This window comes from Vitis vinifera, chromosome 13, assembly GCF_030704535.1.
Source record: "Vitis vinifera cultivar Pinot Noir 40024 chromosome 13, ASM3070453v1".
NCBI classification, from domain to species: Eukaryota; Viridiplantae; Streptophyta; class Magnoliopsida; order Vitales; family Vitaceae; genus Vitis; species Vitis vinifera.
In genome coordinates this window covers 2,394,627-2,410,668 of record NC_081817.1, presented here as the reverse complement: position 1 = coordinate 2,410,668, position 16,042 = coordinate 2,394,627, and the positions used below count along the sequence as shown (strand labels likewise).

The 16,042-nt window shown below is 37.1% G+C and overlaps 1 protein-coding gene across 1 annotated transcript; it reads right to left on the bottom strand.

Annotated features, from left to right (window-relative positions):
* Nucleotides 1–264: 264 nt before the first annotated feature.
* LOC100263803 (uncharacterized) lies at nucleotides 265–2,997 on the bottom strand. Its single transcript, XM_002276429.4, has 3 exons — nucleotides 2,854–2,997; nucleotides 1,237–1,718; nucleotides 265–734 (listed from the first exon to the last, which is right to left on the bottom strand). Exons 1-3 carry the CDS (start codon nucleotides 2,867–2,869, stop codon nucleotides 558–560), a joined length of 675 nt encoding a protein of 224 aa, XP_002276465.2. The 5' UTR covers nucleotides 2,870–2,997; the 3' UTR covers nucleotides 265–557.
* Nucleotides 2,998–16,042: the final 13,045 nt, after the last annotated feature.

Sequence of the window (16,042 nt, the reverse complement as noted above, 5' to 3'; positions counted from 1 at the left end):
TTAAGAACATTTTAAGTTTTTAAATATACGTTGGTTGTAGAATTGATGTATTTGAAAATTGTTTTGACTATAATAATAAAACCCAACCGAACTTCATGATTGTTAAAAATTGAACCAATCGGTTGCTTTTGATGGGTTCGAATAAATTTTTGTGGAGTATTTATAATAGTAAATCTCCCTTCGGCTTTCTCTTTAATTTGAATAGATCTTGAACAAATTATATAGCAGGTTAATTATTATTCTTCTTATTCTAGTTCTATAAAATTGGGGACAAATAGAGTTTACATTATATAAAGGCATGTAAAAATAAACATTATTTAGAGACTTACAATTTTTTTATTTTTGCAAATTCGAAAACGGAGTTTAATACTACGTCGGTCTCCTGCTCAAACAATCATATTCATAGTCCTTTTGTATTTGTAATACTTCAGCGGTAGCTGCGACTGTTAATGGTAACTGCCGGAGGTGCGGGACGTGCGGCAACTTCGGCAACTGCGGCAACCGCTCCTGTTTGAAACGTCATGACAAGCTCACCACCTCCCTATCTATCATACCCACTACCAGCAACTGATTCCACAACCACACCCCATATCGCCAACTGCGGCAACTGCGGGAGGTGCGCCAACTGCGGCAACTGCGGGAGCTGCTTTGGACTGTTGTGTTTCTTCTTTCTCAAGGAAGACTTCAGTGAGAGCTGCGTTGGACTGCAGAGAACACTTCAACAACTGCAAAGCCTGAAAAGTGAACAAAAAGATTGATTAAATAAACATTCAAAAAGAATGTACCTTTCAAAACTTTTAAAGAAAAATGAAGGCTATGTTTTTAAAAACATTCATGAAAACGGTTTTTAAAAACTATTTTATGGTATTTTATAAAACAAAAACACGAATCTAAAATGTTTTTTAATTTACTTTTTGTTTATGTTTTTAAATACATGTAATGCTTTATTTTTAATAATTCTTTTGTATTTCTATAATTATTTTTAAAAGCAACTTAAAAACATTATATTTTTTGTTTCTTAATTGAAAATGTGTTTTTCTTTTTATTCTACAAAATAAAAAACTATTTTCAAAATCAATTACCAAACAAACAAGGCTTAATGATTTGGTAATTGATTTGCAAGTAACATCTACCAATTAATTGTGTTATGGAAAAAAGATAACTCCAACCAAATCTACAAGAGAATAGGCTAGAAAAGAAATCAATTAAAACCCAATAAGCTAGAGGATTGTTTACCTCATCAAAACCAATTTTAACCACCTTCTCCTCAAGAACATTAACTTCCTCTATGTTGCACTTCTTAAACAAAGCCATGGTTGCTGTCAGGGACATGGGTGTAATCGACAAGTCATCAGTCACCATGTAGGTAACCAAGCCCTGCACATGACCATAACTCCTTGATGAAGAGCAATGAAAGAAAGGATCATTACTCCTTGATGAAGAAGGATTAAAGAGAGGAAGAATAGCATATGCTGGTGTGTTCAACTTCAAGGGCGAGTCTGAGCTCTGGTTAGGCTGCAAGTAAGCTCCCTCTAGTTTTTTCACACTCTTATGCAGGCCTCCTAGACAAACTTCTTTTGGGAGGAAACCCACAATGGTGCCAATAGGCAAAGTTAGGAGGTTGAACAGTAAATCTATGAAATCTTTTTCAGCTTCAGCGAAGACAACTTTATTGTCCTGTGTGTTGATTAGAAGCTTCAAGTTCATCTCAGGGGTTGCTTTGGTTGCCATGCATGAATTAGACCATAAAACCAAAATTAGTTATGTAACAACTCAATTGCAATTGTGTATATATATATATATATATATATATGAAATCTCACATTAGATAAAAGAAAAAAATTTGATGCTATTTATGTATTAACTCCTCTTAATTTTCTAAACATGTTTTTAAATCGTGAAAACTCTTTAGGCTTGAAACAGATAATATCTATACAGATTAATTTATCAAAAAAATAAGGAAATTAACAAACATATAACTCAGCTAAGTTTGGTAAGCTTACCTAAGTTGAATAAATAAATAAATAAATATATATATATATATATATATAGGAGAAAAAAAGAATTTGATGTTATATATTTATGTAGGAACTCCTCTTAATTTTATAAACATGTTTTTAAATCGTGAAAACTTTTTAAGCCTAAAATGGATAATATCTATATAGATTAATCTATCAAGAAAACAAATAAACTAACAAAGTAACATACATATAACTCAACCCCATGCTTGGTAAGCTTACCAGAGTTAACGCTATATATGATATTATTTATGCATTAACTAACGAGGAAACAAACTAACAAAATTTTTTGACATTATTTATGTATTAACTCCCTTTAATTTATAAACGTGCTTTTAAATTGTGAGAACTTTTTAAGTTTGAAGTAGATAATATCTACATGGATTAATTTATCAAGAAAATAAGGAAATTAACAAACATATAACTCAGCCAAGTTTGGTAAGGAGAAAGAAATTTTGATGCTATACATTTATATATCAACTCCTCTTAATTTTATAAACATGTTTTTAAATCGTGAGAACTCTTTAAGCCTAAAGTGAATAATATTTATATGGATTAATTTATCAAGAAAACAAGGAAACTTACAAACATATAACTCAACCCCATGTTTGGTAAGCTTATGTGAGTTGAATATATATATACATGAAATCTCATAATAGATAGGAGAAAAAAAATTTGACGCTATTTATGTATAAACTCCTCTTAATTTTATAAATGTGTTTTTAAATCATGAGAATGCTTTAGACTCGAAGCAGATAATATCTATACGGATTAATTTATCAAGAAAACAAGAAAATTAACAAACATACAACTCAACCAAGTTTGGTAAGCTTACATGAGTTGAAAGCCATTTCCACCAAAAAAGTAGTCCACTAACTTTTAAGTACCTAAAAGTGAGCTTCTACAGAAAACTAAAATAGAGAGAGAAAAAGGAGATGAAATTAAAATAGATGACTAGTGATCTTGAAGTGGAATTTGTGGTGCTCTTCTTGTTTTAAAATCATTATATAAGCAAAGACAAAGTGGTTTTGGTTCTTTCCTTTCTCTTCAATTAATGGTTTTGGTTCTCTCCTTGCAAGTATGGTTTTGAACTTGGATTCTTTCCTTTCTCAATCCTAAAAAGTATATTTGTTTTCTTTTTGTTTTAAATTCATTATATAAGCAAAGATAAAGTGGTTTTGATTCTTTCCCTTCCTCTCAATTAATGGTTTTGATTCTCTTCTTGCGAGTATGGCTTTGAATTTTGATTTTTTCCCCTTTCCCAAAAAGTTTTTGGGTTCTATTCTTTTTTAGCAATGGTATAGACAATGGTTCTCAAGGAATATCTCACATCCAAGCTTCCTTTAGCCAAGGGCAAAGCCACCATAGGCTTGGGGGTATATGCCCCCGCTCATATTTTAAAAATAAAAAATTCTTTTGCTTATTTAGGAATTTTAGAAAGTTAAAAACTAAAAATAAAAATGCAAGTTTACCCTCTAAAAAACTAATTTTGTGTGTGAAAGAAAAATAGATATAATAAAAAATTAGATAACCATGAACATTGAATAGATTTTATAAAATATTTGTTTGTTTATATTTTAAATTTTATTTAATGTTAATAAAATTAAATTTATTTAAATCCTAATATACATAAAATAAATCTAGAAAAATAAGTTTTTATAATTTTGTATTTGATATTTTATTAAATATATATTTTTTACTGTGGGCTATGTTTTGTTTAATTTCAAGAGATTTTTAAATGTTTAGACTTTTAAGTTTAATCAAGTATTTTTTACTTCATGACTAGGTACATAATTATTCAAACATATGTTATTTTAATTGTTGGTAAATTTTAATTTAATTTAAATATTTGATATTTTATCAAATATCTTTTTTATTTGTAGGTTATGTTTAGTTTAATTTAAAGATTTTTATAAATATTTAGATTTTTAGATTTAATCAAACATTTATTAATTTAGAATTGACTACCTAAGTTTTAATAATAACATTATATTAGAACATAGATAACTTTTAAATAAAAATTTCATCATAAACAGATATAAAACTTTTTGGGGGTTGGTAAAGTGCAGTAACTCGACCTTAGGAAAATGGGTTTTAGTAGAGGCTTGTTCTGATTTGGCTGCATGTAAGTTTCACTCAAATTTTCAACGCTCTGATACAAATCTCTCAGGCAACCCATCATGCCCTTCTCTGTAAGAAGCATAATAACAGTCCCAACGAGTAATGTAAAAAGATTGAAGAGGAAATCTACGAAGTCATTTTCTGCTTCAGTATAGAGGATCGGACTTTCTGACTGTTCTTGTCTATTACAAGATTCAACTTCATTGTGGTTTCTGCCATTGTTTCTACTATTTAAAAGCCGCTCAGATAAACAGACGATATATACTTGGAGCATGTTTCCATGAACCCATATATACTTGGGAGGCCTGTGTGGGGAAGTTTAATGGTTGATCTAAATGAATTAAGTGCACGTAACCCCTATGATTTAATGCACTTCGTAAAAGTGCAAGTGAAAATTAATGGCTCTCTTCTTCTTTTAAATTCATTATATAATTAGCATAGGGCAAAGTGGCGCTTTGGTCCATTCCTTTCTCTTAAATTAATGGTTTTCTCTTATCCTCAAAAGCCCTTTTTTTTTTAATACTATTCTTTATTACTTCTATGGACGATGCTGGTTAGAACGTGTTGGACTGCAATGATGCTTCCTTCAGCAGCTTAAAACCCTATCACAAAACCAATCAAAATTCAACATATATGGTTCACAGCATGAATGCCTTCTGGAATTGGGAAGAGTTATATTTTCCCAAAAAGAAAACTTACAGTTCTGACTTAGTCTGCAATTAAGTGCAAGCGATTTGAGATTTCATGAGGTTTTTTTTTCCAAAGAGCTGCATTTCTCTGAAAAAAATGCCTCCAGATTCATGTTCATTGGGGCTAATAATGCAAATTTATACTTTTGACGATAGATATATAAGCTAGGCCATTTTACAAAGGAAACCAATGGCAGAAGCTTGCTTGGTCTGCAAAGATGCCGTGAGTAGTAGTTTCAAAGCTAATCCTTGGATTCGATGTGGGCTCACCACCTTGTCCTGGAACCAACCAGATATTCTACTTTCAGTTTGTGTTTTCCTCCCTCTTCCACCTGTGCCTCTTTCCATCCTAATCTTCTTCTCAACTTTATTCCCCAAATCATATTCTTATCATACAACTGTTTTTCAAAGCAATTTTTTACAAAACAATTCTTAAAAACTGTTTTTCAAAACTATTTTCCCCAACATTCTAAAAAGTTGAAATTTTTCTGCACATTTTTTAATTTTTTTTTAAAAATTTTTATCGAATATATAATTTAAATAATTATACAGAGGGAAAAAAAAATCTAAATGTAGAAGTTGAAGAAATTTTGGTAAAATAAAAAATATCTGGGGAAAAAGTGCCATGTCAGCAATCTGCATCAAAGTAAACACCGCCCTGTCAAGTTGGGCCAGTATATTATGATTCCAACATTAAGGAAATGGGCCCCACCCTTTTGTTCCATTATTAGCCCACCAAACTAATACTATGTAACTTAGTGTGCACCTATCTTCTTAGTGGGCCCCTTCTGGGCGGCTCTCGGTTCATATCCACCCTCCATCCTCCCAAGCCCAATCATCCCATACTCTTTTCCAGAAATTTCATATTTCACAACCCACCACGTGGCCGTAAATAATTGTTTTTGTAATGGGTTTATATTCTTTATGATATTTTCTATGTTATGCATGATAAAATAGTTTTTCTTATTCATGGACGTACGGTTAGGTCAAATCACGTCTCATGCATTTTTATTATGTAAATCATTTTATATATAAATTGATGGATTTAGCCCTTCATTAATTCTACAAATAGAAATTAATTTTTTATTTTTAAAGATAGAAAATATCTTTTTATTCTAAAAAATAAAAAATATTGTGTTTTTAAGGAACATCTTTTTTATTATTTTTGCTTATTTTCTAAATTTTATTTTAAAGAATAATTATACAAATATGAAAAATACTTAAAAATAAAGTATTAGGATAAAATATATTTTTAAAATATATTTAAAAATATGAAAAATGGATTAAGAACATTTTAAGTTTTTATATATATTTTTGTTCTATAATTGATGTATTTGAAGATTGTTTTGACTATAATTTATCAATAATGAATTAATTAAATTGAGTCCATGTAATATACATAATAATGAAAGTAACAGATAAAAAAAAAAAAATTCATTCAACGGGAAACCATTATAAATTATAAGAAATATCAATTTGATTTAATTTTTATTGATTAGGAATCAAGAAAATTGAAAATTGAATCAACTAAATCAATTTCCACAATAACAAAACCTAACCAAAACTTCACAATTGTTAAAAATTGAATCAGCTTGGTTGCTTTTGATGGTTTAGCATTTAAATGTGTGTAGCCGAATGGTGCCTATGCTATCTCCTCAACTTGAGGTGGGATTTTTTTTTCATTGACTTTTCTTGAAACTAATCAATCCCACATCTGGTGGTGATAAAAACGAGGAGGCCTTTTAATACATTACGCATCCAAAGGAATGACATCTCCACAACTCCTGGGTTTACCATAGAGCCCAACATGGGCTTTATTTGGATGGTCACCAATGTGGTTGCTGGTTTAGGCGGGGTTTGCAGTCCGTTTGATGGCGAGGCGGTTCAATGGTTGATGGTTGGCAGTCGATTTGATGGCTAGGCAGTTCAAGGGTCAGTGGTTGACGGTAAATTTGATGGCTAGGCGGTTTAATGGTAGATGGTTGGCAGAAAATTCCTTTCAAAACTTTAGAAAAAAATTTAGGATATGTTTTTTAAAACATTCATGGAAAAAACTTTTTGAGAATGGTTTTTTAAAATTATTTATGATATTTTGCAGAACAAGCCTATTGAAGAATCTAAAACGTTCTGTAATTCTTTTTTTTTTTTTTAATGTTTCTAGATATGTTTTAAAAATAGTGTTACATGTAATATTTTATTTTTAATCATTCTTCCATATTTATATTATTATTTTTAGAATAAATCTTAGAAAATAAATGGAAATAATTAACTAAAAAACTTAATTTAAAAACATCATGTTTTTTATTTCCTAATTGAAAATATGTTTTTTCTTTTTATTTTGTTGAATAGAAAACTATTTCAAAAATCAATTACCCAACAAGGTATAATAATTTAATAATTGATTTACAAGTAATATCTCCTAATTAATTATGTTATGGGAAAAAAATTAACTCCAAACCCCAACCAAATCTGCAAGAGAATAAGCCAGAAAAGAAATCAATTAAAACCCAACAAGCCAGATAATTGTTTACCTCATCAAGGCTAATTGCAACCATCTTCTCCTCGAGAACATCAACTTCTTCTATGTTGTACTTCTTAAACAAAGCCATGGTTGTTGCCATGGACATGGGTGTAATCGACAAGTCATCAGGCACCATGTAGGTAACTAAGCCCTGCACATGACCATGACTCCTCGATGAAGAAGAATTAAAGAAAGGAAGAATAGCATAGGCTAGTGTATTCAATTTCAGGGGCGAGTCCGCGCTCTGGTTAGGTTGCAGGTAAGCTCCATCGAGTTTTTTGATACTCTCATGCAGGCCTCCTAGGCAAATTCCTTTTGGAAGAAAACTCGTCGTGGTGCCAATCGGCAAAGTCAGAAGGTTGAATAGGAAATCTACGAAATCTTTTTCAGCTTCAGCGAAGACAACTTTATCATCATTTTTGTTGATTAGAAGCTTCAAGCTCATCTTAGGGGTCACTTTGGTTGCCATGCATGAATTGGATCATAAAACCAAGATTAGTTATATAATAATTCAATTTCAATCCTGTAGATATTGTTGCTATATATAAACCAAAAATCCCAAATTAGATAGGAGAAAAAAAAAAATTTGATGCTATTTATGTATGAATTCTTCCTAATTTTATAAACACGTTTTTAAATCGTGAGAATTCTTTAAGTCCAAAATGAACAATATCTACACAGATTAATCTATCAAGAAAATAAAGAAATCAATAAACATATAAGCAGATAATATCTATATGGATTAATTCATCAAGAAAACAAGGAAATTGACAAACTTATAACTCAACCAAGTTTGATAAGCTTATATGGATTGGAAGCCATTTCCAAAAGAAAAGTAGTCCACTAACTTTACCTAGAATTGAGCTTCTACAGAAAACTCAAATAGAGAGAACATAAAAGGAGATGAAATTAAAATAGCTAAATAGTGATCTTGAAGTGGAAATAATGGCTCTCTTCTTGTTTTAGATTCATTATATAAGCAAAGACAAAGTGGTTTTGGTTCTTTCCTTTCTCCTCAATTAATGGTCCTTTTCTTACAAGTATGGTTTTGAATTTTGATTCTTTACCTTCTAAAAATTTTTATTTTTTCTTCTTGTTTTAAATTCATTATATAAGCAAAGACAAAGTAGTTTTGGTTCTTTCCTTTCTCCTCAATTAATGGTTTTGGTTTTCTTCTTTGCAAGTATGGTTTTGAATTTTGATTCTCTCCCTACTCGATCCTAAAAAGTGTTTTTTTTTTCTTGTTTTAAATTCATTATATAATTAAGCAAAGACAAAGTGGTTTTGGTTCTTTCCTTTCTCCTCCTTTAATAATGGTTTTGATTCTCTTCTTGTTAGTATGGTTTTGAATTTTTGTTCTTTCCCTTATCCTCTAAAGTATTTATATATTTTTTCCGAGTTCTATTCTTTCTTAGTGATGGTGTAGGCAATGTTCTCATGAAATATCTCACATAACCAACCTTCCTTCAGCATCTTCAAACCCTATCATAGAGCCAAACAAAACTTAATATAATTGTTTAATTAAGTGTGAGTCCAGTTATGGTAGGTGCTTTCATTGAGATTTTTGACAATTTCATACTAGTTACCAAAACCACCTGCATTGCTCTTCTTTGCAAGGATATTGACCACAGTTCCAATGGGCAAAAACCGAAGGTTGAAGAGGAAATCTATGAAGTCCTTTGTTGCTTCATTAAAAAAAGACTTTAATTATTGTTATTTGTGTCTAATAGAAGCAGGGAAGCAATGGGCATGGAGTCGTGAAGATTCACCGCATCAACGTTCCCAACAACATTAACATTCTCTGCAACGGCGAAGACAACAACAGACCCAATAGATGCGGAAAGCTCCGCCCTCTCTTATGGGCTTACGCAGCTACTGAGGTGGAGGAAGTGCTCATTGTTGGGGTGGTAGAGGGCTCGAAGCAGCCAAAGGAGGCGGGGGAGTCCTGTAAACCCCCGTTTTGGGTTTATTTTTTGCACTTATTTGTTTTTGCCACATGGTAGGTTTTTAGAGGTCCACGTGTCATCTTTGGAGAGGTCATTAGGAAGTGGCAGCTGCCCTGTTAGTGGAAGTAGGCGTTTTTGGAAGAGGCAATCAGCAAGTGACAGGTGTGTGAGAAGATTTTGAGGACAGTTTTGAGGTCGTTGGGGGGAGGGGAGCGTAAGGAAGAAACCAACTAAGGAAAGAAAAGGAAAAGGGTTTTACAAAGGAACTGAGGATGAGAGGAATAGGTTTTCTTTTTCTGGGATTCAAGGGTTTTAAGTGAGAGCTGAAAAAAATGTGTGAAATAGAAATAGTGAATCGGTAGAGAGACAATTTCAGCTTAAGTGAGGGTCATTCTATAGGGAGTTAGAAAGGAGAAAGGGGCGTTTGGAGTAGCAAAGACAAGAAGTGAAAAAGAGAAAGAGAAAAAACAGAGAATCAGCTCACCACTCTTTTTCTTATCCGGGTATGATTACAACATATTTTACATTTTCCCATTTTAGACTATTCTCCCTTGTTTCCTGCTGATTTTGGGTTCATCTTGGTGCTTGAATGTTGACATCAGATATTGTGCATATTTGTGAAATCTAAGACCGATTTTAATGCATTTTTGTTGATTCTAATATGGTTTTTTTAGTTCTTTTTGTAAGCAACTCGTGCATTTCTCTGTTCATGAACGACTTGAATATGGATCCATCACTGAATCTTATTATCAAAGATCATGCTCTTGCTTCCTTTTGATTCCACCTGTATCTAGCCCATTGACCTTTATGAAATGGAGCTAGGTTTAACCATATTATTTTTGTTTGTGCATGCTTTGTTTTTGTTTTTGTTTTTGTTTTTGTTTTTTTTTTACTTTCTCCTCTGTTTCTGGTATTTTTAGAGTGTTGGGTATCATGTTTGGGTTGGCCATCTTGATCGGGGTGCTTCTGGGAGAGCTCAAGTTGGTCTAATAGATTTAGCTATGGAAGAAGTCTAGCTGTTGAGAGTGTCTTCCAAGCTCATAATTGATTCTGTTGGCACCATTAATTAGAGTGAAGAGTACCCCTGGTGCTTCCGGAGAGCAGTGCTTGAATGTGAAGATGAGAGCCTTGTTAGCATGGATTAGGCTTCTATAGGGACACATCCCGAGGGGTCCCCTAGTGTCGGCGCCTTCTCTTGATTCAGAACACTTTTGGAACTGAATGCATGAGTAGTAGGCATCTGGGGAAATTGAAGTGTTGAATAGATAAAAGAAAAAAAACAAGACTTTTTTAAGAAGGAAATATTGCTCATGGGAATCGATTGGTACACAAGTCCAAGAGAAGTTTCTTATGCTCCTGTGATTTCTATTGAAAAGGCATACCATAAGCAACTTATAGAAGCAAATTACCAATAGTGCTTTTGAGCCCTCTTCTATGATAGCCCAGTGTGACCCTTGCCAGGGCAAGAACACGACATGCTACTTGAAATACCGAGGTGATGGGGTGCCTAAGGACGCAAGTGCAGTTGTAACCACCATCTATCCCACCTTTGCATTGTCATGCATGGCCACCCAAAACCTTTGTAAAACCCTTCACTAAAACCCCATTCTATCAAACCTGAATCTCAAGCCAAACCGCTCTTGTCTGAAACGTCATGACAAACTCACTATCTTCCCATTTATCACACCCACTACCAGCAACTTATTCCACCACCATACCTATATTTCCATATTTCAAAACCCACTAAACCCACTTCTCTCACTACCTTCCACCACCCATTCCATTAATCATAACCCACACCCTTCATACCCATCAGTCCCTGTTGAGGCCTCGCGTCTCTGACGATCCACGTAGTTGCCAAATGGATGGATGCGCGGTTCTCAACCAATATAGGTTCTTGATTCAGTCAGTTTTCCTGCAAAAGACGTCCGGATAGGGTGTCCGGACGCACCCTCCGATGGTTTTGTCAACCATGGTTTAGAGAGAGATAATTAGTTGGCTTTTTATTAGGTATAGCAAGCTTACCTTCCTCTTTGTGTGAAGGTTGATATATATAGTATCAGAGGCTTTGATTCCCTCTTTAATGGTAGGGAGATATTTTGTGTTGTTATGATGACATTAGGTGGTGGCAGGGCTATCATCACCCTACGGGCGGCTGATAGAGATCGTGGGAAGTGACTTGTTGTCACTTCATCTTGTCCTTTCACTCTACAGGTGGTGGAACGTGAGCCATGGCAGGCTGTTTGTGATAACGTGTAAGACTTGCTTACTTTAGTCAATGACCCAGACAATTATATTCGGATGGCTTATGTTGGTCATCCGGATGTATTTGTGGAAGCCGTCTGGATGTATTATGCTTATAAGTGTCGTTTGAACTTCCTTGAGGCAGTCCGGATATGAGAGGCGCGTCACGTGTATCGGGGTGGTAATGCGTGCCACATGTCACCATGAGGTGCGTGGCACGTGTTCTCAGGAGGAGGGGTCCCTACAATGCTCCCCTTTTTAACTTGCCCATTTTGCCCGTGCAAAAATGGGCGGGTTAAAAATAATTGATTTTTTGAAACTGAGGCTACCTTTTTGCGCTCATTGGGCCACGTGGTGAACGAGAGTGGAGAGAGAGAGGAGCATTTATGATGAGTCGTCGTCTCTGTGTATTCCCAGGCAGCATGTCGTTTTAATGATAGTGTAGCTGATCGTTTGGTATACCGAGGGGCTGTCTCCCTATAAATAGCATACTGTGCCTACTGTTGTATTTTTCCTACTGCGTTTTTCTGAGAGTGCTTTCTTCTTCTACCTTCTGCGTACCTTCTTTTTTTCTGAGTGAAACCCTAGAGTTTTTCTACCGGTGATTTCTGTATCGCACTTGTGACTGCGTTTGCGGTGTTTCAACCTTTTTCTTCCAGATTTACACTTGGTATGTGCATCGTTCCTGGCTTTTCTTGCTTTGTGTTTGCCTTGGTTGGGTTGTTTCTGGTTTGTTTGGGCAACTTGTTTGCGACTGTGTGTGTAAATGTTGATGTGTTTTTTTTATTTCTAGGGTTTTGTTGAGGGTGTTTTTGACTGTTGGTACCTTTTTGTGTAGTTTCCATTTCAGTCTCGGGCTAGAAAATGTCTGTAAACAAGGAAATTGTTTCGTCTGGTCCGGCCGGCGATGTTCATGAGAAATCTGCAGATAAGCTGAGTGTAAAAGAGTTCCGGGAACGTTTCTGTATCCCGAATGGCACGTTTGTGGAATTTTTGGACGAGGAGGAAGTCGTGTCGACTGAGAAAGCTGAATGTCGTGCCATCACTTTCTCAAATGAGCAATTCGCTGTCGGGCTCCGGTTTCCTCTCCCAGCACTATTCAAGGAATTCCTCCACTTCACCCAGATCCCACCAGCCTTTATCCACCCCAATATAGTCCGGGTGCTGATGGGATGCAGCATTCTAAACATGCTGTTCAACCTTGGCCTCTCGTTGCTGGAGGTTCTTTTTGTTTACTCCCTGAAGAAGGGAAAAAATGATATCTTTAGCATGGCTGCCCACCTGCCCTCCCTTCAATTGGTGACTGAGTTGCCGGATTCGACGAAGGGAGGGGCGAAGGGATATGTGGTGGTCCGGGGTGTGTGGGCGGGGCTATTGGAGCACCCGGAGCGACCTTTTTCTCCAAACTACTCATTGGTGCTTCCGGGTAAGTCATCTTGCGGTTTTTGTCCGGTATTTGTCTTGTTGTCCTGCTTGCTGGTTTTATCAGATGGAATAATTACCTTTGGCTGATGATAATGCAGGTCCGGACAAGAGGGGTCACGTAGTTGAGTGGGTAGAAAAAGCGTCATTTGTTCGGTTGAACAAGTTGTTCGAGATTACTGCCACCGAGAGGTAGCATGTGACGCTGCTCACTGCGCGGAACCTGATGGCTGTTGTCCGGGAGTCCCAGGAGTATATCATCAATATTCTCCCCAGGAAACTGTCAAAGAAGGTGGTGCCTAGGGAGCATTACGTTCTAAAAGACCTCCTTTTCTACGAGGAGGTGCAACAGGCGGACGCTGAGAAACGCCGAGCACTCCTTGATGATCGGGAGAGGAGAAAAAATGAGGGAACCTTGCGGAAGGCTCCGGGGAAAAAACGGTCCCGTCCTCTCCTCCTGCTGACGCTCCAGCGAAGAAGAAAAAGAAGACTTCAAATAAGGGGAAGGAAGTGGAAATCCCCCCTCCTCCAAAGGAGGTTGTAATTCCTCATTCAACCTATGTGAAGGAGGTAACAATAAAGGAGCCGAAAAATCCCGTCCCAATTTCCATTTCAAGCGGACCCGGACATCTGGCGGACCCGGACATCTGGCGGACCTGAACCACTCCGGTCCCTCAATGTCGGCGGCTGGCCACTTGGCTCTTGTGGTAGAAGAAGCCACGTCAATAAATCAACCCAGCTCCCCTCGTCCGGACGCAGATGCGACAGAGGCTTTATGCACGGTCGCATCTCCTCCTATGGCGACCCCAATGGAGGAAATGGGGGCAGAAAACCAGGGTTTGCCTTCCTGCGAGCCAAGTCCTCTTGCCCTTGTACCGGTGAAGGGGCCAGCCTCAAAAAGACCGAGTTCGGCGCGAAACCTAAAGTCCGGCCTCCTCGGGCGGCTTCAAGATCGATTCCAGGAGACCATCGAAGTCAGTTGCTCATCCGTCCATGATGACCATCCGGAGGGGAGCGAGACGGAGATGGCACCTGAGACCCCAGCCACCCCGATGGTGGTCCCGGATGAGGGTACGCCCGGAGAGACCTATCCGGCTGAAAATGAAGGGGCCCCAGATCCGGGGGAGGAGTTACTTTCCAACGCCTCATCCGGGGGGGATCCTGCTGATGATGCGGCTTGCATTTCTGCTAGCCCTTTTAGCTATGCGGAATTGGAAGAGAAGCTGAAGCAGATTCCACCCGGCTCGACTACTGCCATGCCTTCAGCAAAGATGTTTGAAGTGGTGGAAACGGTATACTGTTCTTTGTGTTACTTGATTTTTTGTCATGCTGACGTGTTTGTGGTATGACTTCTAATTTCGCTTTTGTTGTCTGTGTGTTTTGTTTGTAGCTGGTGAGTGGTCTTCGCGGCATGGCTCAACAACACGATCTATTTACTGACCTGCTGCGGACCATCGATTACATGAAGGCCTTCGTGTCTCAGCGAAAAAATAGTGAAGATCAGTTGCGCTTGAGACTGGAGGAGGCTAAAGCCAGTTTATCCACCGCTCGGGGAGGAGAATGAGGCTCTCTATGTGGATTTAGCTGAGGCAAAGAGCCGAGAGGAATCAATGGAGGCCCGCTTGCATGAGGCGGAGGATGAGGTGGCTCTGTTGAGGGGGGAAGTGAGGCACATCCGGACGGAAGTTTCAATTGAAAAGAAGCAGAGGGAAGATCTGCAGTTGCGCTTATCAGCGCAAAAAAAAGAGCCAGAGGGCGAGTTTGCTACAGAGAGGGAGGAACTTGAAGCGGACTACCAAAAGCAAGTGGATGATATGTTCTTCTTTGGCTATCGTTGCTGTATGAAGAAAAATGGCATTAAACGGGATGTCCCTTCAATTCCTCCGGGTGAAGAGAAGAAGCTGCTCGACAAGCCTGCTCCCTGATAGTTTTTCTTTTTGTAATCTTTGCTACTATCTTCTTTCTGTAACTGTTGTTGTCCGGAGACCTCCTTGTACTTATCTTCACAAATATCAATAAAACATTCATTTTTGACATTTGTACTTGTCTCTTGCTTTTATTGATAATACTGCTTTAAATTCGACACATTCCATGGTCTGAGTAATGGAGTTCCGTCTAGCTTTTGTAAATGATAAGCTCCATTTTCATTTGACTTAGATACTATATAGGGTCCTTCCCAGTTGGCTTGAAATTTTCCTGCGCCTATTTCAGCAGTATTTTCAAAAACTTTTCTAAGGACCAGCGTACCATTTTTGAAGCTTCTGGACCTTACTTTGTGATTGTAATGAGCGGATGCTCTTTGCTGATAGTCTGCCATGCGGATGGCTGCGCTTTCTCTTACTTCATTTTCCAAATCCAAGTTTCTTCCTAACTCCGCGCTTGCATCAACCTGTTTTGCTGCTTCAGTCCGGATAGTGGGTAACCCAATTTCGGTAGGAATTACTACGTCCATACCGTATGCGAGGGCGAAGGGAGTGTTTCCTGTTGGTCGTCCGGGTGTGGTGCGATAGGCCCACAGGACGCCGGGCAACTCTTCCACCCACTTTCCTTTGGCTTGCTCGAGCATTTTCTTTAAGGCAATTATCAGAATTTTGTTTGTGACTTCTGTTTGCCCATTCCTTTGAGGATAACGGGGTGTAGAGTATGAATTCTAGATGTTCAGTTCCAAACAAAAATTTCGAAACGCCATACTATCAAACTGTGGACCATTGTCGGCTATAATGGTGTGTGGAATTCCAAAACGACAGACGATGTTTTTCCATACAAACTTGGTGACATCTTTGTCTTTGATGCTAGCATACGTTTCAGCTTCCACCCATTTACTGAAGTAATATGTGGCAACGAGCAAAAATTTCTTTTGGGCAGGTGCAACTGGGAGGGGTCCCACTATATCCATGCCCCATTGCGCGAAGGGTCATGGGCCTGATATTGGCTTTAATGTTTCTGATGGCATATGTGGAATGGGAGCATACCTTTGACATTTATCACATTTTTTGACATATGCTGCTGCATCTTTCTTCATCGTGGGCCAATAATATCCTTGTGAATGGGCTCTATGTGTCAGAGACCGTCCTCCTGAAT

Coding starts and splice junctions, on each gene's coding strand:
- LOC100263803 (XM_002276429.4), bottom strand. Junction 735..1,236: donor TTAAAATTGGTTTTGATGAG/GTAAACAATCCT, acceptor TTCACTTTTCAG/GCTTTGCAGTTGTTGAAGTG.